Raw genomic sequence first — 25,302 nt, forward strand, 5'->3', positions numbered from 1 at the left:
GTGGAAAAAGCAACATTTACTATGATGTTTATCTTCAATCATTTAAAGGACAAATATAGGTAAAAGCCTTCACAATGGAGCATTTTAGAATAAATATTTGGTGTAAATGAATGAAATGGCATAACACAATGCATCCGCAGTGGTTAGCACACTGAACTCGCGTTCAGGAGGACAATAGTTCAAAACCTGTGTCTGGCCATTCTGATTTAGGTTTTCTGTGATTTCCATAGATCGCTTCAGTTGAATGCTGGCACGGTTCCTTTGAAAGGGTACAGCCGACATCCTTCCCCAAATCATGAGACCAATGACCTAGCTGTTTGGTCCCCTCCCTCAAATCGACCAATCAACCACAATGCATCTACGGATTACAAGATGCTCACTTGAAATGGCATTCACAAAATCAACTGACACATGAATGAAATAAAGATTTTTTTAGTCAGAAGAAGGCAATAACATTCTTTAAATTTTATCACAGCTGCACAACCAAATGTCAAGAGAATATTTGACTGATCATTTCACCTGCTGAAGTAACTTGCACCACATCTCCAAACATCTCTTTCATGTTATGATCTGCAGAAAGTGACGGGACAGTCAGTGACCGAGCCAACACACTAAAAAGACAACCATGTGGAGCCTTACAAAATTTGACATCCCAAGTTCAGGCACTCTCTCCATGAAATAGTTTTTGCAGTCTATATTTGAGGAGTGAAATCATTTCAGTTAAACTAAAGACTGACTCTGATAATATACCTATTCAGCATTGGTACAACATACGGCTTCTAATACCTGTATGAAAACCAGTGATTACAATTTCTCTAGAGTCCTTGAATTGATAGCAGTAGAGTAAAAACAACACAGTAACTTAACTAAGTCACTGAAAGCACTGTGTAGCTCTCAAAAAATTATATTCTATTAATTGATCATCCTTTTTTTTCTCTAAACACAAAAATTATTCTTGGAATGTTGATATAACACATACTGAAAACAAAGTTGCTTCCATGATGAACTGTCTCGGCAATTAAAGGTGAGAAGCTTGTGGATCCTACTCAATGCACCATGTTTTACGGACTATAAGACGTTATGGACTACTTGATGCACCTTAATTTTTTACAGAGTTTTTTTTTTAATAAATTTTTTACCATTTTTATTATTATAGTGTAAAGCCACACTAAAAACAATCTTCTTAGTTTATAAATCGAACTGATTGTTAAAATCCCTGAAAATTATCTGAAATTTCTTCTTCTTCTTCTTCTTCTTCTTCTTCTATGACTACTGCTTCCTCCTCCTCCTCATTGTCCTCTTCATATGTAAGATGGTATTCACTGCAATCGAGACAATTATGTATGCAGAACTTCTTTATATATTTAACAATAATAACGTCTTCTCTCACTCTAGACCATGACTGTTTTATCCACGGACAACTTGTTTGATTGTACGTCATTTTAAAGCTCCCTTCAGTGTGAATTCCTGTTGGGTTTCATCCATCATCCATTTATCCCATTCCTCTCTCATATATACTTTAAAACATTTATTTATCAAGCCATCAAGAGGTTGCAATTGAAGTAAGTCCTCCATGAACAACAGCAAGCTCTATATTTCCCTGTCTCAATTTATCTTTCACAGAATTTTACAAATGGTTATTAAACTGATCTAGCACAAGAACAGAACTCTTATTGAATAAAGCACTTTTCCTTCTCTTCCACATCTGTTAATCCATCATTTCAAACCAGCCTATTCCATCTATCCCTTGTCATGTATGTTAACAACACCACCTGGTGGTATTTCAGAAGGTTTTGGCACTGTTTTGCACTTGAAAATAATCACTGGACGAAGTTAAGTACCATCAGCACAACATGCAAGGACAGCAGTGGACTGCATTTTTTCATGTCCACTTGTTTTTATAGATCTGGTTTTAGCACCTTTCATGGCAACAGTTCCATTACTCGGCACATCAGATCTCAAAGGTGTTTCATCCATACTCGCTATTTGGTTTAGTTCCATATTGGTTTTCTTTCGATATAGAATAATAAAGCAATGGAAAGATAATATTTTCTCTTCGCACTCTTGTGGCATTTTTGAAATATTTTGATTTTGGTTCGCATGCTAAGTCTATGACGCTTCATAAACCTGTAGCACCAACCAACTCCACCATTAAAGTCTGTTAAGTAGTGCTGTAATATGAATAAGTATTTGAATCATTTTTGTATTACTCGTAATTCTAATGCCATTTTGATGGTGTTCTTGACTCCATTTCAATATGTCATCATCTAGTTTTCACCATTTTGCATTCAGCCCTCTGTTTGTACATTTAGTCTTTCTCTTTTTTTAATGCCACTCAGCTCCTCTGTTACCATGTTCTTCTGCACATGCTAATTTTATAGCCTGTATCATGTGAATCACTTTTTTTTTTTTTTTTTTCATTGCGAAATTAGCTACTAACAGATATATTGTACTGTTACTGGTAACACAGATTACTTTCAGTTCAAGTTCTCCGACATCACAGACTGCATTGATGCATCATAGGGTAGACAATGTTCTGGGTTTGTGATGGTGGGTCATGAGGAAGACAGTATTATGAACTTGTGAATTCTCGCAACACATATAATTAAATTTTCCTTGAAACATTTGAGTCTCATCTTTATCTATGACAATTATCGTAGATAAAGACAAGACTCAAATCTCAAACTCATATTCGTTGCATCAGTGCACTGCTGCTGCCAGTTGATCTAATTATGCCAGATGGAGATAAGTTTCGTGCAGCATCAAATATATGGCCATTTTTGAGGCTGGTAGGAATTTTAAATCAAGCACTGGATATTTTTATATTAATTTCAAGTATAAGATGCACCTGAATTTTGGGGGCAATTTTTCAAAGAAACAAGTGTGTCTTATAGTCCATAAAATATGGCACAATAAAACCTTCTAATACTGAAATATTAAAGGATTCTATCTGTGGCATATTCCGCGATAACCGAGGTATTTATACAAATGTTGCTGATAAAAAAAATAAGAGTTACGAGTATAAATATATTGCAATACACTCCTAATTAAAAGGTCTAAAGATCTAAAAAGAAAAATAATTGAGTGGAACACATAAAAGGTGAGGTACTTCACGCACTTTGAGACTTCCAGTCTTCTATCGAGACGTGATTTTTATTTTCAACAAAAATAACAATTTTTTCAATACATCAAAGAGTGCTACAATATTGTTACTACGTTAAGACGATTCTGTTTCCGTTGGGATTTCTTACAATCCCAATGATACCATTAAGCTGGACACCATTATTTTAAAAAAAAATGAATGTAGGGGGTAATGAAACACTCGTTTCCTCAACCCAAGCGCTGCAGATGAGAATGCATATGCCCCGTACCAATGTAGTATGCAGTCAATAATTCAACATAAACAATCAACGTTGTCACTGCTTTAAATTCATATTTATTTCACTGCGCTTCCTCGCAAAGGCTTCACTTAACAGAGCTGAATTTACAACTGAAATACGTCAGTCATTATATTACGAAGTAGAACAGTTTAGCCTTCAAAACACACAGCGTTTGCATTAAATTTTTGCATCTTCAACATTACATTCTTAGTGTAATTATGTTCACACTTGTTAGTCAAAGAACATAAACCTGAGTATTTCTCTTCACTTCACTTATTTCATTTTCCTGTATTTTCTTCTCTTTCATCTTTTCTCTCCCTCTCTCCCTACACACACACACACACACACACACACACAAAGGCAAAAGCATGCGCACACATTGGGGAAAAGTATATAAATCATTTCACAATTTCAAAGCTCTCAAACCACTTGTGTTACAGTCTTCGTACATCACTTATTATTAAGTCGTTTTCAAACAGTCAGTATTCTTTAGAACTGTCAAGTACCATTTACCAGTAGAATTTTAAAGATACAAAAGTAACCAATATCGGTTACAGTCATTCCATTTTAAATCAAAGTGTAATGTCAAATTTACAAGTTACAGTAACTTCAACATCCACTTACAAATACAGACAACAAATATAGCAAACCAAAGAGAGAGGGGTGAAAACCAGTTTGAAACAACCAAATTTACAAAAAGTGTCTACTTAATAGTTTAAACATAGTACCCCTACCTTGCAACTTCCATACCACAAAAATAATATCTCCATTAATGCACATACACAAACCTGAGACACTTCTCAGAGCTATTGTCAAATGGAAAAGTTGAAACATAAAAGCAAAGGCATTTAGTTTTTCAACCTGCCAGTGTAACGTGAGCGGTACCGACAAAACAAATCAGTCTTCATCAGACAGTGGATCATACTGATCCGAGAGCAGAGGCGCAGGCTCTGCCGCACGCGGAGCAGATCCATCTGCAGGGGGAGGGGCTGGAGAGCTGGGTGCAGACCTTCGTCCTACAGCAGGACTCTGGCCTGCAGGATTGGGAGACAACACATTCAGTGCAGAGAAAGGGTATACGTATGTACTCGACGTGGGAGGGGCAAACGTTGCAGCTGCTGTTGGCGTTGGCGAACGAGGAGGCTGAACCGCAACTTTCTCATCTATCACCATTTCACCGGGACTTTCACGGTCACGGCCCTTTTCATCCTCTGATGTTCGCATCACCTCGACAATGCGGTTTTTCACGTAGTCAAGGGGAGAAAGGTGGGGAGGCTTCTCGTAGTAGCGCTGCTGCCATCCGTCTGGGGATTTTGCTGCCACACGTATTATCTGCCTCTCATCCTTTGCGGGCTCTGGCTGTAAAGCATGACGCAGCTTCCAACTGTGCTCTGCAGCCTCCTGCTGCTGGTACAGCCTCTGTTGTTGCTGTTGTTGTTGCTGTTGCTGCTGTTGTTGTTGTTGTTGTTGCTGCTGCTGCTGCTGCTGCTGCTGCTGGTGTTGCTGGTGGTGTTGCTGTTGTTGCTGCTGCTGTGGCTGATGTTGCGGTTGATGTTGTTGTGATTGATTCTGCGCACTTGGTGTCGCTGGCTGACTAAAGTCTTTGTTTATAATGGAATCTATGTGCTCCCCTAGCGTAATAGCCTTCCCCGATGTCACCGGTTCTGAAGAAGGTGGCATTGGACTATGAGCGGCTGAAGCTTTCAGAGGTGACGCTTTCCCATTTGTCTCGTGTGGAGGTGGTGGTGGTACTGGGTCCCTAAAGCCCTGCAGAATGTCAGAAAGAGTTTTCATTTAATTATATGTTTCCTTGTAAAGCAAACAATTAAGTTTTTTTTTAATTGTTAGTAGACAAAATTCTGCCCATATAATGGAAGGCAGCAATAACATTTATAAGCAGTATAGTAGTAAAAGCAATTTAAACAAACGTGTACAATCTGTGCCTTAAGCTGTATATTTGGAACATTACAGACGCAATAAGTGTCACTAAAATCTGACATTAAGAGCTATTCTGTGAACTGTAGAGAAATGCGAGTACCCCCACCCCCACAAAAAAATTTACACACATTCCTCTCTTCCATCTTTTATCCCTCTTCTCTCTGTTTTTTACTATGGTACATTTACATTAGTTTCTCCACTTGGCTTGCCCATTTAAGTGTTCACGATTTTACGATAATGAATTTCAGTTCTGCTTTCAGATGTCGGTTGTTCTGCTTGTAACACTAGGAAGCACATCTTACTATAGCAACTGCAACACACGACATGAACTCATTCATTTGTGAACAGAAATTTATATAATGAAATGAAAAATGTGTGGGTGTAATTAACTTACCTCGGTGAACATATTGGCCAGCTAGTTTCTCGGCAGATTTTCACATTTTTGAGGACTTTATATAATGAACACTCAGCTTAGATTTTGTTGAGTCATTACCATCTAATCCAACAGCTCTTTTCCTCCTCAAGAATGTTGTGCTATTGGCTACAGAGCCAATCTTATGTTCATACATTGAAACAGTGTCGAATGCAAGCGAGTTCATGTTAAGTTGCGGAAATCTTTCAATCTAGTGAATTCAGGGAAACTGTTCTGTTGTAAAATTCATTGATAGAAATTAAGCTGACACTCTCATTGTTAAAAAGAACATTTACTGTATTGCGAAAATTATTTCTTACACACTTTATTATATGAATGGTGCCTGAAAGTGTCCATAACCCTATGGCCTCATCAATTGTAAATTTCCACCTCGGCACCTGAGTGGTCAGCAAGATGGAATGGCATGCAAAGGGGACGGGGATCAATTCCCGGCTGGGTCGGAGATTTTCTCCACTCAGGGACTGGGTGTCGTGTTGTCTTCATCATCATCATCATCATCATCATCATCATCATCATCATTTCATTCCAATTGATGCACACATCACCGAAGTGGTGTCACCCAAAAATACTTGCACCAGGGGACTGGTCTACCCAATAGGAAGCCCACGACATTATATTTCATCAATTGTAATTTGCACAGAACAAGCTATTTTCTATGTCATCAGTTCCTAAACATCACCATACCTTGTTATTGAGTGACAGTCAACAGAAGTGAAAACACCAATTCTTATTCTGGCTTATTCAAGCTGGATAATCACTTTAATCAGTGTCTGTGAGACAATGCCACCAGACGTCGTGTTGCGACTTACATATACTGCAACAGGTTGAATCCAATTATGGAGTAGACGAGCATGATTTGCATGTTTCTTTCCACGAAAGTCTGGAGTATATTCCTTCAAATTAACAATATCATCAAGTTTCAGCCACAAGTTATTGATCTGGGATTAAACTACATGTAAAATCAGCACACCTACGCATTCTTTTTCATCTTTTAATAGGTCCCAATTCCTTCCACACCATGTGTGTTAACACTATATGTGATTTGAGATCCTTCAGTAAATTTCTGAGTGTGTTTCCAACAGAAATGACAACAATCCATGCTTCAAATAACTTCTGTATTCTTTGAGGAACTCAGTTTTTAAGAGTATGCACATTATCATACCATATTCCCCTAATATTTATCAACTGGTGTTTCTGTAACATTATGTGAACTTTCGTTTTCTGTTTCTTAGCAAGTTTAGAACATCATAGGACAGGGCAGGGGTGTTGGCGTTAAAAACATTTTCAGCTTTCAGGTAAAGTCCTCCTCCAGAAGTAGATCATACACTTTCACACACACACACACACACACACACACACACACACACACACACACACACACACACACAGAGAGAGAGAGAGAGAGAGAGAGAGAGAGAGAGAGAGAGAGAGAGAGTAGTAGTAGTTCCGTGTATGTGTGAGCATTCTGTTTTTGAAGAAAGGCTTTGCTCAAAACCTGAAAATATTTCTAGTGTTCTTTTTTATTGTGCCTGTCTGAGACTCAACATCACTTCTATGTGGCGAGTGGAAAGAAATCTATCCTTTCCATATTGTTGTTTTTCCATCCTGTACTTCATATTTTTTGATTCTGTGAAACATGAGTCACACACAAAATAATTTCAGAGCTCCATATTTTTGAAGGCACTGCACACACCAAATTTAAAAATTCTACTCTGTTTTTATAAGTCTAAGAAAATGTTTACCTTTATTTTCTCTGTAATTTGTAACTAGGTTTGGACAATGGAACTAACATGTGAGCCTTTTTCCTTCTTCTCATTTAAATACAAGTAACTAGAAGTCCTAACACAACTTTATAACCGCAGACTGCAACTTTTCAATGTTCACACATAACACCATAGGCAAACGCACAAAATAAGCACATAAAATGCACTCTCCAATAAAGCAGAACTGTGCTGAACTGAGTCTCAAGTGAAAGTGCTGCTTGTCGTTTGTGGGCACACCACCCATTCTGTCCCAGGGAGACACCATTCTCCCTCTCTTCTACTCGTTCCTCTCTTCAACTCATTATCATTTTACTAATCTTTCTCGATGAAAATTATTATTTTAAAGGCAAGAAAACATTTTATTAACTTTATAATTACACCCTGGATACGAAAAAACACATTTACTGGAAAAAAGCACAGAAGTTACACAATAGCCAAGAATAAAGGTATTGACAGCAGAGTCATGGAGCAGCACATAAGCATAAACCTCAAGGAATTTTTTCTTTTCTTTTAACACTTCCTCCAAAAGAAAAAAAATCATGAAATTATTGCTTTTTCTCTTGCATGCCAATTTCTGAACATAGAAAATAAAATCGAACTCGTTCAAGGGGGTTTCGTCAAAATATCTACCAACTGGTTGTGTTTATCAATGTTTTCCAAGAAAATCCCACCATTCAGATATCTTTCATGAACATAGAAATGTCGGAGCTCTACATGTTTAGAACGTCGATGATATTCTGGATTTTTTGCTAACTTCAATGCACAAGCATTATCAATGTAAAGAACTGGAGGCTGCCCCGACATTTCCACTAATTTTGACAGCAGACGACGCAACCAAACTAACTCTTTTGCTCCTTCACTAGCTGCAATTATTTCTGCCTCGGTTGTGAATGTGGCCACTACTTTCTGCAACTGACTTGTCCATGACACTGCACCACCAGAGTACTTAGCAAGAATTCCAGTTGTCGAGCGCCTTGTCCGGTTATCACCTGCGAAATCTGCATCGGCGTAAATCTTTTTAACTCTTCTTTTTTATTATATACAATTCCAAAATTTAAGGTCCCTCAAATACCGGAAAATGCGCTTTACTCTATTCCAGTCTCCAGTGGTTGGTTTCTCCATAGCTCGAGCAGCTTTATTGACTGCAAAAGTGATGTCTGGATGAGTTACTGCTGAAAGGTACATGAGACAACCAATTGCTTCACGGTAGGGTACAGATGACGAAACTTCTTAGTTTTGATTATTGTCCTCGCGTCCAATAGGAGTTGAGACTGTATTGCATTCTGCCATTCAAAATCTTTGCAGAATTTCTTCTGTGTATTTCTCTTGACTTATCATTATTGCTCCATCTTCATATTGCTTTATTTTTATGCCAAGAAAATTGTCAAGGCTACCAGTTGTTACTTCGAATTCATGTTGTAAAACATCCATAAAAAGAGCAATTTCTTTCTTGTTACTGCCGACAATCGGGCCATCGTCAACGTAGATTGCCACATAAAGGCTATTTCCATTTTGTCTAAGATAAAATAGGCATGGATCTGCATCACTGTTTGAAAAACCAGCTTTCTTCATGAACTCAACAAAACGTTTGTTCCAGCAACATGGCGCTTGCTTCAACCCATGAAGACTCTTTTTTAAGAAACACACTCAAACTGTACCATCTTCGAAACCTTCTGATTGTTCCATATATACTTCATCTTCAAGTATTCCATTCAAAAAAGCTGTCTTTACATCGAATTGTTCTAGCAGCATTTTCTTTGAAGCAGCTACAGCCAACAGAGTTAGTATGGTGTCATAACGTGCCACAGGACTAAAGGCGTTGTCATAATCAATTCCTGCTTTCTGAATACAGCCTTTTGCAACCAATCTGGCTTTAAAGCGAGTACCTCCATTGACTGCAACCTTTCGCTGTAGAATCCAGCGGTTTTGCAATACTGTGGCATTCTTCGGACAGTCAACCAGCACCCAGGTATTGTTTTTATTTAGTGATTGAAGTTCTTCACTGATAGCTTGCATCCATTCTTCCTTCTCATTTGACTGCAATATTTCTGAAAAACAGTTTGGATCTTTGTGTTCAAGTGTATCAACTTTTGTTGCCATACAAAATTCACCACTTTCCATCCAGGTTGGTTTTCTTCATTGTCTTTTATTCTTCTGTTTCTCTTCATTAGAAGATTCAGCAGCTTCTGCTTTTAGAAATTCTGTTAATTCTTTATTTTCATCAGATTCACTCGACTCTTGACTTTCTCGTTTGACTTCCTCCAGAAGTGTACAGTCTAGGAGATTTACGTTGGTCATCTTTAGATGAATTCGGATCATTAAATTCTTCCCGAGGGACTTCAAATTCAACATGATCACTATGTAAATCACAAACAATTTCTGGCTTAAATTTCACATCGTGACTCAACACCACTTTTCTTTTAGATGGAATCCAAACTCTAAACCCGTCCTTGTCATTAACATATCCAACAAGTCATCCAAAAACTGCCTTATCATCAAACTTGGAATAGAATTGTTTGTTAATGTGAACATAGCAGCCTGTGCCAAAAATTCTGAGATGATCAAGTCATCCTACTGGTCGATTAAACCATAGTTCATAAGGGGTTTTATTTTCAACAGAAGATTTTCCAGTATGATTTATTAGGTAGACTGCTGTGTTACATGTCTCTGCCCACAACCCTTTAGGTAATTTACTCTGATTTAGCATTGACCAGGCAGCTTCAACAATGGTCCTATTTTCCCGTTCAGCCACACCATTTTGTTCAGGAGTGTAAGGAGGAGGAATCAGAAGCTCTATTCCCCTGTCTGCAACCAGTTCACTGACATTCTTGTTGTTAAATTCTTTGCCACCATCACATCTAAATTGTTTGACAACATTTCCATTAGTTCGTACTTCACTTTAAAACTGCTTAAGCACAGTACACACTTCACTTTTGTGTCTCAAAAAGAAAATTCGACAAAATTTACTAAAATTGTCTCTGAAACATACATAATAATTCTTACCTCTAAAAGATTTCGTGCTCATTGGTCCATTGACATCCACGTGGATTAATTCACCAGTACTGGTAGAGCGTATTGTTCGTGTTTTGAATGGCAGCCTATGCATCTTTCCAACCGCACAGCCATCACAAAATTCACTCTTGGCATCTTTCACATTAATGTTCATTCCTTTTAAAATATTCTTCACATATTGTTTATTTTGATGACCAAACCTTTCATGGTACACTTGCAATGTTTTGGTTGAAGTCATCAAGTTCACATGATTCATTTTTGCATTTCTAACAACACGCATATTCAACACATAAAGTCCATTTTTCACATAACCTGTCATAATAATATTGCCGTTGACTTGTTTTCGAACACAGACATTATTATAACTAAAATTAGTACCGTAGCCTCTGCAGGCAACGGCTCTCACAGAGAACAGATTAGCACTTGCATCAGGGACGTACAAAATCTTGTCCATTCTAGCATTGTACCATTTATTGTTTCGTCCAATTTGGATGTAAACTGTTCCTTGACCGTACGCACACATTTTGACATCTTGTTTTCCCAATGAAATTACTTGAGGAGCATCAAATTCACTATACGAAACAAAATACTGTTTGTTGGGAGTGATATGATTTGTAGCGCCACTGTCGCAATACCATTTATTTAGGTCACTGTGATAGCTGGTACACACACCCATAGCGTATGAAGTAAATGCAGTGTGTTCACTTTCTTGCTTCTTCTCCTTTCTTTTATTGCTGTCACGAGTGTTCTGTGGACGCTCTGCTGCCCAGTGACCTAATTGTTTGCATATATTACACGGAAACTTCTGTTTTAGTTGTGACTTCGTCATCTTTTCTTGCTGATTACTTGTTTGCCATTTTCTTGTTTTAGAAACGACGAAAGCTGCACTTCCATTAATGTCTTGTTCATGCAGTTCAATAGTACAGAGTTTTTCAATTAATAAATACAAGCTTTGCTTTTCTGTCGGTATCGTATCCCAGAGATTCTTAAAATTGTCGTAGTCTTTTCCCAGTGTAGACAAAATTCGACTATTTAAGATTCTTTCAGATAGCGTATTTTCTTCATGTTTTGCTAATTCATAGTTCAGGTCCACAAATAACTTTTGCAGTTTGGCCATATGTGCACTAATATCTTCCGTTTCATCACGTTTAACAAGAAAAAATGTTTCAATCAACATATTCTAACACTGAATACTGCTACGTTCAAATCGGGCGCGTAATTTGTCCCAGATTTCTTTAGCATTCTTGCACGTTAAGATGAGTTCTGCAACAGGTTTACTTAGAGCACTTGCTATAAGACTTGCTGCCTTTGCGTTGTCCTTGTGCCATTCCACATACGCTTCTTTTTGTGCACTTGTCGCATCTTGCGGCAACTCTACATATTCACGCGTACTGTTAATAATATCTTCTAATCCATATGAACGCAGCACCATAGAAATATGCCATTTCCATTTGGCCCAGTCCTCAGGTCCTTCAAGCTTATCAATGCTGACCTTATAATTGCCGCTAGCAACCATGTTTCTTTACAGACATAGGCTCACTTCAAATATTGTTTTAATTAAACTATGTTGTTTGCCTTTGCACGTGTACTGGGCCCATAACCTGATGAAAAATATTATTTTAAAGGCAAGAAAACATTTTATTAACTTTATAATTACACCCTGGATACGAAAAAACACATTTATTGGAAAAAAGCACAGAAGTTACACAAAAGCCAAGAATAAAGGTATTGACAGCAGAGTCATGGAGCAGCACATAAGCATAAACCTCAGGAAATTTTTTCTTTTCTTTTAACATTTCTTACAAGAAAAACCTTGTCTATTGTTTACTACTTAATTGCACAATGAGAATCTAAGATTTTAATCAGAGCATAAGGATAATTTCATTAGGAGAGTGATATAATTGCTTTATCCATGTATCAACATACCTGGAAGAGACGGTCTCCAGGTCTTGTAGGGCCCTGACCAGGAGGGCCAGAGTTAGGACCATTGTCTGTAGAACTCTGGTTTATCTGATGTGTGATAATGGCATCAATCAGACTTGCAGCTGTCAGTGTAGAAGACTGAGAGTCCGAGCCCCCTGAAGGTGTCCGCGACCGACCTTGGTCACCACCTGAGCAAGAAGTTGTAATTAGCATCAATGTTTATGTTATGGTTTCTGAGGATACATAGTTAAACTGAAATTAAAAACATAGTTAAATTTAAATTATGGAAATTAGTAGCTTAAACATCATTTATGAACATGCCTACAACATTTATGGAGCTATTTGTTTTTCCTTACCTTGTTGTCGTTGCCTCTGCTGCTGTTGGTGAGGCTGTTGCTGTTGCGGCTGCTGTTGTTGTTGCTGCTGCTGCTGCTGCTGGTGTTGTTGTTGTTGTTGTTGTTGTTGTTGTTGTTGTTGCTGCTGCTGCTGCTGCTGCTGCGGTGGTGGTGGTGCTGGTGGTTGGTGGTGATGGTGGAGGTGGTGGTGCTGCTGCTGCTGCTGATGCTGATGTTGTTGTTGTTGCTGCTGCTGCTGCTGCTGTAACAGCTGTGGTGGTTGTTGTTGCTGCTGCTGTTGGTGGTGATGCTGTGCCTGTTGCTGTTGCTGGTGGTGGTGCACATGTGGCTGGTGTTGGTGGGGATGAGATGGCACATCTCGTGAGTAACCACTAACAAGTATGCGAGCAGGTTCTGGATGATGCTGATCACGGTAGCTAGGCATGTGTCGTTGCTGCTGCTGGTGTTGGTGTTGGTGTTGATGCTGATGCTGGTGTGGTTGTTGTTGTTGTTGTTGTTGTTGTGGCTGCTGCTGCTGCTGCTGCTGCTGTGGTGGTGGTGGTGCTGGTGGCTGCTGCTGGTGTGATTGCTGCTGCTGCTGTGGCTGGCGGACTTGGTGCTGTTGCTGGATTTGCATCTGGCGGTGCTCGTAGCGAGCCCGTTGCTCTCTCTCGTGCTCCACCACTGCCTTTCCAAGACCTTCATGACGCGACGGTGGCTCACGTTCCTCCTTTGGCACTGGCAGGCTAGGCTGTTGCACGGCAACATCAACCAGTGATGACAGTGCCTCATGACCAGGTGGATACCTCACTGCTGCTCCATGCCTCTGTATCACACCCTGGCGTGGAGCAGGTGGTGGTGTTGCATTGGGAGGAGGTCGTTCACCAGAAGGTGGTACTGGTAACCTTGCTTCTCCATACACTCCCGCAGTGGTTGGGGTCCCAGTTGCATATCCATCAGGAGCCCGCCTCTGTGGGTTTTGCATCTGCTGAGATGTGAAATAGTCATTAATAATGATTTGCCGTGAACTCATTTGCTGCTCGGTTGCGTAGGCAGGTCGTGGATATGCAAACCCTGGTGCTGCTTGATACGTAGGGGGCCCATATGCACCACCACTAGGTGAAGCCCGTTTGTAGTAGTCAGCGTAAGATGACGGAGTGCGTCGGTCATGATGTGGGTGGTGATGAACTGGTGTGCCTTGAGTGATAGAACCACCCTCCTTATGTGGAGCAGGAGGCGGTTGCTGGGGTGGTGTAATTTGTCTTAACAGTCCACCCCCCTCATATCGTTGTCCAGGTGTTGACACAGGTACCGGGGTGCCGTGGGTGATTGAACCGCCTTTAGCTGGTACCGTCGGTGGTAGTTTAGGGGATGGCATTGTCACCTGTGCGTGAAAAATTGCTAGTAAATTTATTAGTGATTTACAGATAAATCTGCAAATGCAAGTGCAAATGGAAAAAAAGATATGTGATTCACCTACATGTTAAAGAACAACTTGTTACCATATCAAATTTTCAATATATTTATGCAGCTCCCAAAAGCATTTTGTCAACTCTCACAAATCAAAGTCAGAGGGTATGGTTCTAGCCTGGAAAATTATGTGAAATAGCCCATATCTGGATTCCAAGTAAAACAGTAACACAAGAGAGAAAGGAATTTAAAAAGGAAAGATATGATACAAAGAAACCTGAAAGTCACAAATGTCAACTGTGGCTGTCAATAAATAAGAGGTAACAAATCAAACTTAAAATTCATCCACAGCGTAAGTACATGGAGTCGAGATAATATAGAGTGGGAGCAACAACCTGAGCAACAGAGAACAGTTTCTACAACTTCTGGACGGTATATTTCCTTGTGTGACATTTAACTTTGACTAGGCTGTGATGATAATCTTCACAATTAAAAAACAGTACTTAAAATCACAATGGAAGTGTAAACATAGAAACAATGCAAGAACTCTACAAAAATTTTACAGTTACAATATTCAAGTAATCGTACATTTCTAGAGCAATTGTTCTGAACAAAAACCAAGTAAATGAAAAATCTATAGTGGAGTTAAAATTCTGAGAGTTATGGACAGTTCATGAATTCTGATCATCACAGACTAATATTGTCAGCTTTACTTGAAGTCACTAAGAAACTTAAGATATGCACTTAGGAAGGAGAACAATGAATGGACAAGCTTTGGAAATGGTAAGCAAGAAGAGTAAGGGAGAAATGTTACAGTAAAATGGAGAGCCTTATTTGATATAAAATGTGGTGAGCTCAGACACATTAAACATAATACATTGTTGTCCCTTGAATTATTTTCATATACTTCTTTTCTTTAACAATAATGGAAATCCCTGGATGGGGCAATATGTAAAATAAGGGGAAGACAACCATTCACTTATAGTGGATTGCTGCTTGGAGCACAGTAACACACGACACAAAACAGCTTTCTCACTAGCCTTTGAGAACTAGCTCTTTTTCTAGCAATAGTACACACATTCATGCACAGAACTACACTGACACCCAAACAGACATTTCCGTGGTCACAAGAGTGCGCATTTAGGCGACTGTGTGATCACGTACGTGAATGTGTATACTATTACTAGAAAAAGAGCTAGTGCTTGGAAGGCAGTATGAATGCCATTTTCTGCCATGTGTTACCATTCTCCATGCGTCTATCAGCTGTACGTGAGTGGTTGCCTTGTGCCTATTTTATACATTTTTTTCCTTTGTTGGGATACTTGACCATCATACTACTGTGTACAATGAATTTCTGTCTTTTTTTTTTAAGTAAACTGAATCACACGCACCTTGGTTACCTTATTCTGTTGCGGAGACGGCCTTGTCTGTTGGTTCATGACAAGATGTGGTGTAGGGCCACGGCTGTCACTGCTGTGGGGCACAGTGGACACATACACTGATGGTGACTTGTTAGTAACATTGCGGGATTCTGTTGATACTACCTGCACCTAAAAACCAAAAACATTAAGCTGATAATGTATGCTTGTTGAAAGATAATATGTCGTGCAACATGATGATCATCAGAAATGAAGCTTCTGTTAAATGTCTCCATGTGTAATTGCAGTGACACTTTTCTGAAGTTTTGAGAATATGGTGCATACATTAGTTCATCTGTTTTAGCAAGTGAACACAAAAAATGTCTGACCTGTAAGGTAAGGATAGTGACCCACTGACTCAATATTTTTCAGTCAGATCATCAGTTTCTTTTCCTGGTGTGTGTGTGTGTGTGTGTGTGTGTGTGTGTGTGTGTGTGTAGGAGGGGGGGGGGGGGGGGGGGGGTTTGCAGGTAACAAACTAATTAAAGGTCATTAGAAAATACATCTATGACCCAAAGTCAAAAGGGATATATGAAGGCAATACAAGAATGAAATCAACTGACTCAATTCTGCAACCATTTATTAGTAAAGATACACTAAAATCTCGATGTTCTTTAGCTTTTCACCTATTGTTTGAATGTATGTCCAATTAAGCCTAATGTAAGCATATGTTTATTATTATTATTTACTTATCAGTTTTATTTCAATTTTTCCCCTTCCCCTTTCCAAGCTGCCAGAGTTGATGGTAAAGTCCATGTGAGGTGCGCTCCCTTGTGTGAATGAATGGTGTGTGTTTCTCTTTCTTTTTCTGACAAAGGCTGTGGCCAAAAGCTAATGTTAGATCTCTTAATTGTGCTTGTCTGCAACTAAACAAGTCATCTTTACAGCAAGTAGCAATCTAGCTTTTCCTTACATTGTTGTTTTATTTCAATTAGTTATTTAAATGTTCAAATGTGTGTGAATTCTTAAGGGACCAAACTGCTGAGGTCATCCGTCCCTAGACTTACATGCTACTTAACCTAACTTAAACTAATTTATCCTAAGAACAACACAACAACACAGACACCCATGCCCTAAGGGGGGCTCCAACCTCCGGTGGGAGGGGCCATCCAATCCGTGACATGGCACCTCACACCAAACGACCACTCCACATGGCCAGTTATTTAAACACAGCAGTTTGGTACAGTAATGTAATTTCATTTAACTCAACTCAACAATGCAAAATGTGGCACAGTAACCATTGGGTGTCCCATAATTATTTGCCGATTTGAATGGAGAGAAAGTGTCACACGCACATAATGCTGTCATTATTATGTCAGGATTTACAGTCTGACTATTTTAAATACCTAGCTTTTGTTGACTGTTTATTACAAAGTTACTATAATATCTTACATGGAAGCTTCATTGTTTACGTAATACAGTGTGGCACAGAGAAAACGTAAATTTTGAACATTAGTGTTGTCAACACTGTTGAGCTGGCAGTTGTTCAGAATCGATGTGTATTGGTTGTGATCATGTTGCCATGTAGTAATCATGCAACTCTGCATGGGTGTGAAACATGCTACTGCTGTGAGAGCATGTTACAAGCAGTGTGGTAGTTTGACTGCTACACAAAGGGTATTTCAACAGAATTACCAGTTAGGACATCTGGGACGTGTCCCATCTTCTCATTCAATTACAATGTGGGTGTGTAATTTTGAAGAAATTAGATCAGCCTTTAAAAAGAAGGCATTTTGGTATGTATCCCAGAGAACATTCTAGCTCTTTGAGTTTCCATCGAGAGAAGCTCTCATCACAGTGTTCAACAACACGCATATGCAATAGGGAGTGGGCTATGAAGTATGGACATAATGCTGTAAGAATTAAAGTTACAGATTGTGCAGCAAACAAATCCACGAGGCCCTGTGTTGCACAGGGTGTTGGCAAACAAGTTTGTCTAAAATCAATGAGAATACCAGTTTTTTTAACAACATACAGATGTTAGACAGAAGCCACTTCCACAGAAAGAGATATGTTAAACAGAAATTTCCATTACTGGGGACAGGAAAAAAAACACACTGAGTGTTCCATAAGCACCTATTACATAGTACCGAGGTTACAGAAAGGTTTGCTGTATCATGTCATGCCTGTATTTCTTTGAATGGGAAGATGGCACTGCAAAAACAGTAACATCTACTTAGTATAGTCATATGCTTGAAACGTTCTCTACACTGAGACTGCATGGTCTTAACATCAAGAACATGGTTTCAGCAGGACAGAGCCACATCCCACAGTGCTTGACAATCAATAGAAGCTGTATGACAATTATTTGGAAGGCACATCATTTCATGTAAAGGTGACATTCTGTGGCCTATGAGATCCCCTGATCTTAGTGAATGTGATTCCTTCCTGTAGGGACATCCTACAAACAAGGTGTACTGCACACATTCTACTACTATCCAGGAACTGAAACAGATGATTGAAGGCAAAATCACTGCCATTCCCGGAGACATTCTACACCGAGCATTCCAGAGTATCCATAACAGGCTATTAGAATGTGAATGGAAAATGGGAGCGCATTATTCTGATGTCATCTTTAACAAGACAGTTTCTGACATTCTGTAATGAAAACATAAATGACACACTGTATACATGCACTTTCATCAATAAAAAATTTGTCGATGTTTATTTACGCAAATCATGTACTTCAAAATTTCCCATTTCTCTTTGCCACACTGAACTCTCTATCTAACTTCAAATAAATGACTTATTACCTCTCTCCACAAATATCAATGACGATAAAAACTATTATTTGGACTATACACAGGACTTTATTAAAAAAGCGCTTCCTTTTTCACTTGTTCATACAAACCTTATTTCGTATGAACAAGTGAAAAAGGGAAAGGCTTTTTTAATAAAGTGCTGTGTATAGTCCAAACACACACACACACACACACACACACACACACACACACACACACACACACACACACACACACACACACACACACACACACACACACACACATTAAGGGTGGAGAAAAATTGTGTCATGAAATTTTAACCCTGTTGACAATGCACCATTTTTAAACTACAGATACTTGGCGCCCCGCACTCTGATTTGCCATGGGATCATCATGTTGTCGCTTGTCAGTTGACAGGCAGCGCTATGGTTGTCATTTCACACATACAAATGTCCCCATCATTGCCCCAAAGTGATATGCACATGTGTCAAATAGGACTTGCTGGTTCTTTCCACTTCATGTCAGAGGCATGCAAACGTAAGCTTCGCTTTAGAGTGCACACTCATCACCTATGATTTAGTCATAAAGTAAGCATGGTGGCACAGTATTCGTTTGAAGAACAATGACATATGGTTTTTGTCTATGGACTAGCCGATGGTAATGCGCATGAAGCTTGACAGTTGTATGAGGAATGGACTCAGCAAGACGCCACCCACACTTGCAAACGTTTACGCAATTCACCGGCACCTTGGCAAAACAGGCTTGTTAGCGGGATATCACGGTGATGCTGGAAGACCTCAAACAACAGGATGCTGCATTTGAAGAGACTGTTCTCGAGCACTTCGAGGAAGCACATATGACAAGTACTCAAGCAGTTGGATGTGACATGTAGGTCACTCAATAGTTAGTCTGGGAGGTTTTGAGGGATGATGGCCAGCATCCATTTAGTTTCCACCCTGTCTAAGACCTAAATCCTGTGGCGGACTATGAACACAGACTAGGGTTTTGCTGGTGCTTTCTGCAATGTGTTGCACGAGATCCCGACTTCCCCGCCATTGTGTTGTTGACCAATGAGTGCACCTTCCATTGTGATGGCCTTTACAACACTCAAAAGTTCATTAATGGGCAAGGGGAAATCCTAACATCACATACGTCCACAAACACCAGGAATGATTTTCATTCAAGATTTGGGCAGGCATAGTGGGTGACCATCTGATTGGGCAGGTCCATCTACCTCCTTGACTTACAGGGCAAATTACCTTCACTTTTTGCAAGAAACTCTATCCGGCCTGCTGGAAGATGTTCCCCTGAACATACGGCTACGCATGTGGTTGCAGCATGATGGGGTACCAGTACATAGCAGTCGTGCTTTGCACAGATATTTAAATGCAATCTTCGATGGTCAGATAATTAGCAGATATGCTCATAGGACATGGCCCCTGCAATCACCAGGCCTCATGCCACCAGACTTTTTCCTGTGAGGATTCTTCAAGGTTCTAATTCACTCACCCGGTCGTGAACCACCTAGAAACTACAAGGAATTAATGAATTGCCAATCAAATCAGGGCAAAACACCGTTCGATGTTACCAAGCTTGCATCGCGTTAGAGGGTCGCCAGTTCGAGCACCTGCTTTAAGTAAACAATTGTCCTAGCTACAAAAAAGGCCCTTTTCAGGGCCAACACAATTTGTAGAAAACTTTCTGTACACGAACTAAAAGCTGTAGACGGGCTTGTTCCCAGTACTTCTTATCATGAAACTACAATAGATGTGTCGGGACCCCAGCAGATTTGCTCCCAAGCCCCCAGAATGGAAGGCTGGCATGCTACCACCGAGCATGTGGGCTGCCTTGGATACATCGCAATCTCCGGCTGGCAAAGCATCCACAGTCACGCGTTGTCCAGAGTATCCAGCAACAGGGCAATCCTGCAGCCAATTGAAGCGTGTAGCACCAAGTTTCCGTAGTTTAATAATTGTGGGTTGTCGATCTACACGACATTAGTAACTTTGGTTCCTACTGGCATCAACTATCCAGGGTTACAATTTCGTGACACAATTTGTGGTGGGTAACTTAACCCATCCACATCAGAACAGAAATAAAACCTATATCAAAAGTTCATAAAATGTTGTTCAAGGAGTAGTTATGTATAACATGAGATATTTAAATTCTGTCTCCACCACACAAATCACCAAAACTAATTTACAGTAATCTCCAAAATTAAATCCCTTCCTCCTTTCCAGTACGCAAATTTCTGATATCACTGCACCAACCATTGCACTCTCCTCTTACCTTTACCATCCACTATTTCTTAAAATGTGCCAGTAAATATCATCCAGCATTAGTGGACACCAGATCACAATATATTACTTCTGAAGATCATACCATATTTAGTTTTATATCAGTTATCAACAAAGTGTCTTATAATCAGTACAGCAAAAGAGCAGCTCAATACCTGATGCTGATAGTACTGGTCAGGAGCCGCACGGTAAACTGCTGCAGCCTGCGCTGGTGTATGGTGTGGTACCATTGGGTGTTTGCTATGGGCAGGGGGAGGTGGTAAGTGATAGGGAGAATGAGGAGCGGGTGAAGGACCTCGAGATGACACTGATGATGCAGACGTCAATGGACTCGGACTGCACTCCCGTGGCTTCTTCAGGCTCAGGTCTAGTGTTACAGGCTCTGGTTCAGGACGCTCCCGCATTGCCTGCTGTACCTGTTGAAATTACAAGTCTCTGCAATTAAATGCAAGATTTTACTATATGTGTCTTGATGGGGGGAAGCACCTTATATTGGCTACCAAGTATTTCCAAGGGTGCAAGTTTTTAATGGAACAAAAAATTTGGCAATGGTTGACATGTTATAAGAAAACTACACACAATCATCATATCTTAAGTGTGCCACTAATGACAACAAAGTTGTCAGTTGTAATCTAGTGGACAACGACTTGTGCTTTACTGCTCTTGAGATCGCATCGAAGTTTATATGTGATGGGAATATACAATCCATTCTCAGAAAATATCAGTGATATCACATGGTCTCAATGAACTGGGTCCCAAGACTCTTCGGTTAGTCACAGAGAAAAGTATGCCTGAAGATCTGTCAACATAATGTGAGTAGTATGACAAGGAAAAAAAGGAGTTTACAAAATGATTTTTAACCTGCAATGACACATTGGTCAGCTATGTTTCACCAGAGAGGAATAGAATGAGTATTGTGTGGAGAAATAGGTAAGAGGGTTCTTCATTCTGGACAATGCCAGTAATCATCTATCAGCAGGGAAAGTTTTAACCATCTCTCAGACTTCAAAAGGTGTGTTCTTTATTGATCTTCTTCACGAAAACAGAGTCCATTCGATGTGAAAGGCGGATACTGCAAGAAACGATACTGGTAGTCTACTCACAGCACGCATCAGCATAAACAAACTAGTCTTCACCATATTCAATTGAGCCACTTCAACTCCCAACTGATTTACCCCATGTGATGTTCACTTGTTTGGACCCACAAAGCAAGCCTCAAGTGGTAACTAACTACAGGATAATGCGGTATGTGCGCAACTGGCTGTTGGAGGAATCACTAAGCTGGTTAACTAGTGGAAAAAAATGTGTTTGTGTTGAAGGACAGTATACACAAAAGTAATACAGCAGAAAATATATAGGTAAAACTACTGGCTGTTTTTGTTGGAAGTGTGTGTCACAGTAAAGTCAGCAATAGAATAAAATAGTGACAATTTAACTTCAACACATTTCATAATTTCTGTCAAAATTCCCCAAATGTTGCTCTAGCCTCCAATTTCTTTACTTTTTTCTATCACATACAATATAAACTCTAAATAACAAGGAAGTCATTACCAGTATATATTTAAGTTACTAGCATTACCTGGACAACAACAAGACCCTCCTTCGGTATGTCGACAGGGGTGATGGTGGCTTGCGAGTGCTGCAGCAGCTGCTGTGCTGGTGGCGGTGGATGTCCATGTTGGTGGGGCAGGCTATGGCCATGTGGTGGAGGCGGCACCAGATGATGCTGATGTGGCTGCACTTGCTGCGGATGCGCACTGACCACTGAGAGGGTAGCCAACTGTGGTCGAGGGTACTCTCGCACAAAAGATACCTCTGGGCCGGGCGATGAGGCTGCCACCACTGGAGGCGGTGCAGGTGGCCCGTGTTGCTGGACGGGCAATTGCTGTCGCAATTCGCCACCGCCGAGGATCGAGGAAATTGTCGGTGTCCCGCCGACCGAGCCCGTAGGAGCACACGAATTACTGCTGCCACCATTGCTTTTTGCAAGTTGTATTTCGATCATACCCAGCATCAGATCCTTCACAGATCTCACAGGTGATGGAGAGGTAGGACCATTTTCTACTGCAGCTGGTACCTGCAGTTGCTGTTGCGACACAGGAGGCATCTGTGAAGGTGTTACTGTCGGTTGTGGCGGTTGCTGTTGGAGTACGAAACTCTTGCCAGGGGACTGTCGGTTATTAGCCCCTGCCTCCGTGTCTGCTCCTCCTTGACCTTCATCTGCTGTCTCCTGAAATGGAAATCAAAAAAATAACAACCATAGTCTATTGTAAATGTGGTACTCTACACGTAATGCTGCAAAAGAGTATAATTCATACACTAAACTGTGGAAGATAACATATTGATACAAAAAAGAAATCTAAATAAGGGACAAATCATCAGATAACATTCCCAGGCACTGCACATTGTCTGTGGTTCGTGAGCTGATAAAGAAGTTATTCAAAAAGCAAATAAATAAAAAATAATGTTCAGAGATCTTCCTTTCACTTAAACAAAAGATGTCTCTGCAGCTGTTTGGTTACGGTATGCAGAGAACTGCAGAAATAATATCACAGCCTTAAAAAAAAAAAAACAATTGCAAAACTGTGGGTCATTTTTCAATAAGAATTTCACACTCACCCAATATGTCTCAAACACTATGTAAAGGTGTTTTAAAACACGTATGTGAATGAGTGCGTACACAGTTACTCAGCATCTCTTTGAATGTGAAAATGCAAGTTGACAATAACTAGTATAGCCTTTGTTTCTTACAACAACTACTAAGAAAGTAAGTCCTGATACTTTTTATTAATTATCAACAGACTTTGCGTCAGATTGGAAGTAATGTAATGGCTTGTTTAAGGATCTCAGAACTTCAAATAACACATACGGTGGCAGAACTGTCATAATCCTCCTTTGTAGGGGCTGGCGTGGATGCAGTAGCAGTAGCAGTAGCTGTAGACTGCTGCTGTGGTGGTTGTTGTTGTTGTTGTTGCTGCTGCTGTTGCTGCTGCTGCTGTTGGGATTCATCACAACGGTTTGCAACGCTAGCTGCAGGTGTCACAGTTCCCGTGGGAGCAGCCATCTGCGTTGGGGATGACGGTGTACTCGAAAGTTGCTTCGGCCGCTCCACAGTACCTTCATCCTGGCCACTACTATTGCTGGGCATAGGACCGTTCTGTTCACCTGCAAGCAGTCATTGTGTTAATGCTTCCACTAGTTGCAATACTGTACAAAAAAGTAGCTGCAGTAAGTTCTCTGCAACATAACAAGACTATCAATTTCACCACTCTACTCACCAGAATTCCATTTGCTGCTAACTGAAATATGAATGTCCTTAATTTGGAACATCTTTCTTCAGCTCTTACTTACAGCTCATGTTTAGATTACGGTTTCATTTCCGAGAACTCACTTATTTTCTCTCCAATTACATCTCCACTACATTTTTCTCCCACTGTTCCATTACTTTCTTCTCATTCTTTAACATTTTACCCTTTTGCTTTACACACTTTTCTCCTGCCCCCTCCCTATTTACCCCGCCAAACTTTCGCTCCAATACATTCCATGTGCAACTGTTCTTTCCATCTATTTGTCTTCTCTGACTAATCCCAGCTCCACACTTCCCATCAGCCTTTTGCTCCAATTGTGTTCTCTAATCTCAGCCTTCCTTCCACTTTACAGAGTTGCTTCTACTTCAAAACTTAATCCTAACAATCTGAAATCAATGGCCATTAGGTACTGAGAGACGATAAAAAATGAGAGACGTTCCAGTTCGACATAAAAACAAGAACAAAGACAAGGGAAAATATTCACGAACAGATTGGAACTCTTAGTAATAGTGTTACTGCAATGGATGTTAGTAAAAATGATGTCCAGCAATCATCGCAAGACAGCTTGCAGAATAAATCAGTATAGAAAACACAACATTGGCAGCATCATAAGTTAGCCATAAAATAGGAACAATAAAAGAAAATTAGGACATAGAAATGGCATAAGGCTTGTAAATCAAGTAAAAATATTATGAAGTACCAAAAGTATCCGATGATAAAAAACTTGTTCGAAGAGAAAGACTGGATTATACACAATGACTTGCAACTAAGACTCAAACACTGGGTATATTTATTTAAGCACTGAGGGGGGATTCTGGTACAATATAAGTTCAGAGAATACCAACAAAACATACTGGACATGGAGGACTCTTAAGTTTATATGTTTTACCCATGAATAACTCTACACGTATCTAGGAAAATAATTATGCTCTTTATTTTTTATACTCCTTTACTTCTTATCTTTAGGACACTTCACATTTGTATGCCGCTGGTAACTGCACAGTGATCATTAACAATATCTCTTTTTGTTCCCTCATCCTAGATCAATATTCTGTATTACATACTGTATGTATTGCATACTGAAAACCTGCTTGAGACCAACCTGTTGGAGAAGCAGCACTGTCTGTGTCACTATTATCCAGTGGAGGTCCTCCCACTGGCTCATCACAAGAGGAAGTGCTTGATCCTGATTCTTCTTCATCCGTTACCGTAGGTTTGCGTTCTTCCCCCAAATGAACCTGTAAAAAACATTTGCTACTTACAAATTGTTTTGTTCAGATGCATTAATATATTTAATAGTGGATATTAAAACAAGTAAAACTTATCAATCTGCAACACATTTCTTCAAACTGGTTGCAAAGT

The 25,302-nt window shown here is 39.9% G+C and overlaps 1 protein-coding gene across 1 annotated transcript in view; it reads right to left on the reverse strand.

Moving 5' to 3' along the window:
* Nucleotides 1-3,094: 3,094 nt before the first annotated feature.
* The window catches only part of LOC124711492 (bromodomain-containing protein 4-like), a 266,949-nt gene continuing 244,741 nt past the window's right edge, over nucleotides 3,095-25,302 (reverse strand). The window contains exons 13-20 of the mRNA XM_047241602.1: nucleotides 25,043-25,178; nucleotides 23,502-23,797; nucleotides 22,212-22,862; nucleotides 20,788-21,048; nucleotides 15,586-15,744; nucleotides 12,806-14,168; nucleotides 12,453-12,637; nucleotides 3,095-5,147 (exon numbers count right to left, since the gene is read on the reverse strand). Coding sequence (XP_047097558.1) covers nucleotides 4,278-5,147; nucleotides 12,453-12,637; nucleotides 12,806-14,168; nucleotides 15,586-15,744; nucleotides 20,788-21,048; nucleotides 22,212-22,862; nucleotides 23,502-23,797; nucleotides 25,043-25,178 — 3,921 coding nt within the window. The 3' untranslated portion in view covers nucleotides 3,095-4,277. The remainder of the gene's footprint in view (nucleotides 5,148-12,452; nucleotides 12,638-12,805; nucleotides 14,169-15,585; nucleotides 15,745-20,787; nucleotides 21,049-22,211; nucleotides 22,863-23,501; nucleotides 23,798-25,042; nucleotides 25,179-25,302) is intronic.

The sequence above is a fragment of the Schistocerca piceifrons genome, chromosome 8, assembly GCF_021461385.2.
Source record: "Schistocerca piceifrons isolate TAMUIC-IGC-003096 chromosome 8, iqSchPice1.1, whole genome shotgun sequence".
NCBI classification, from domain to species: domain Eukaryota; kingdom Metazoa; phylum Arthropoda; class Insecta; order Orthoptera; family Acrididae; genus Schistocerca; species Schistocerca piceifrons.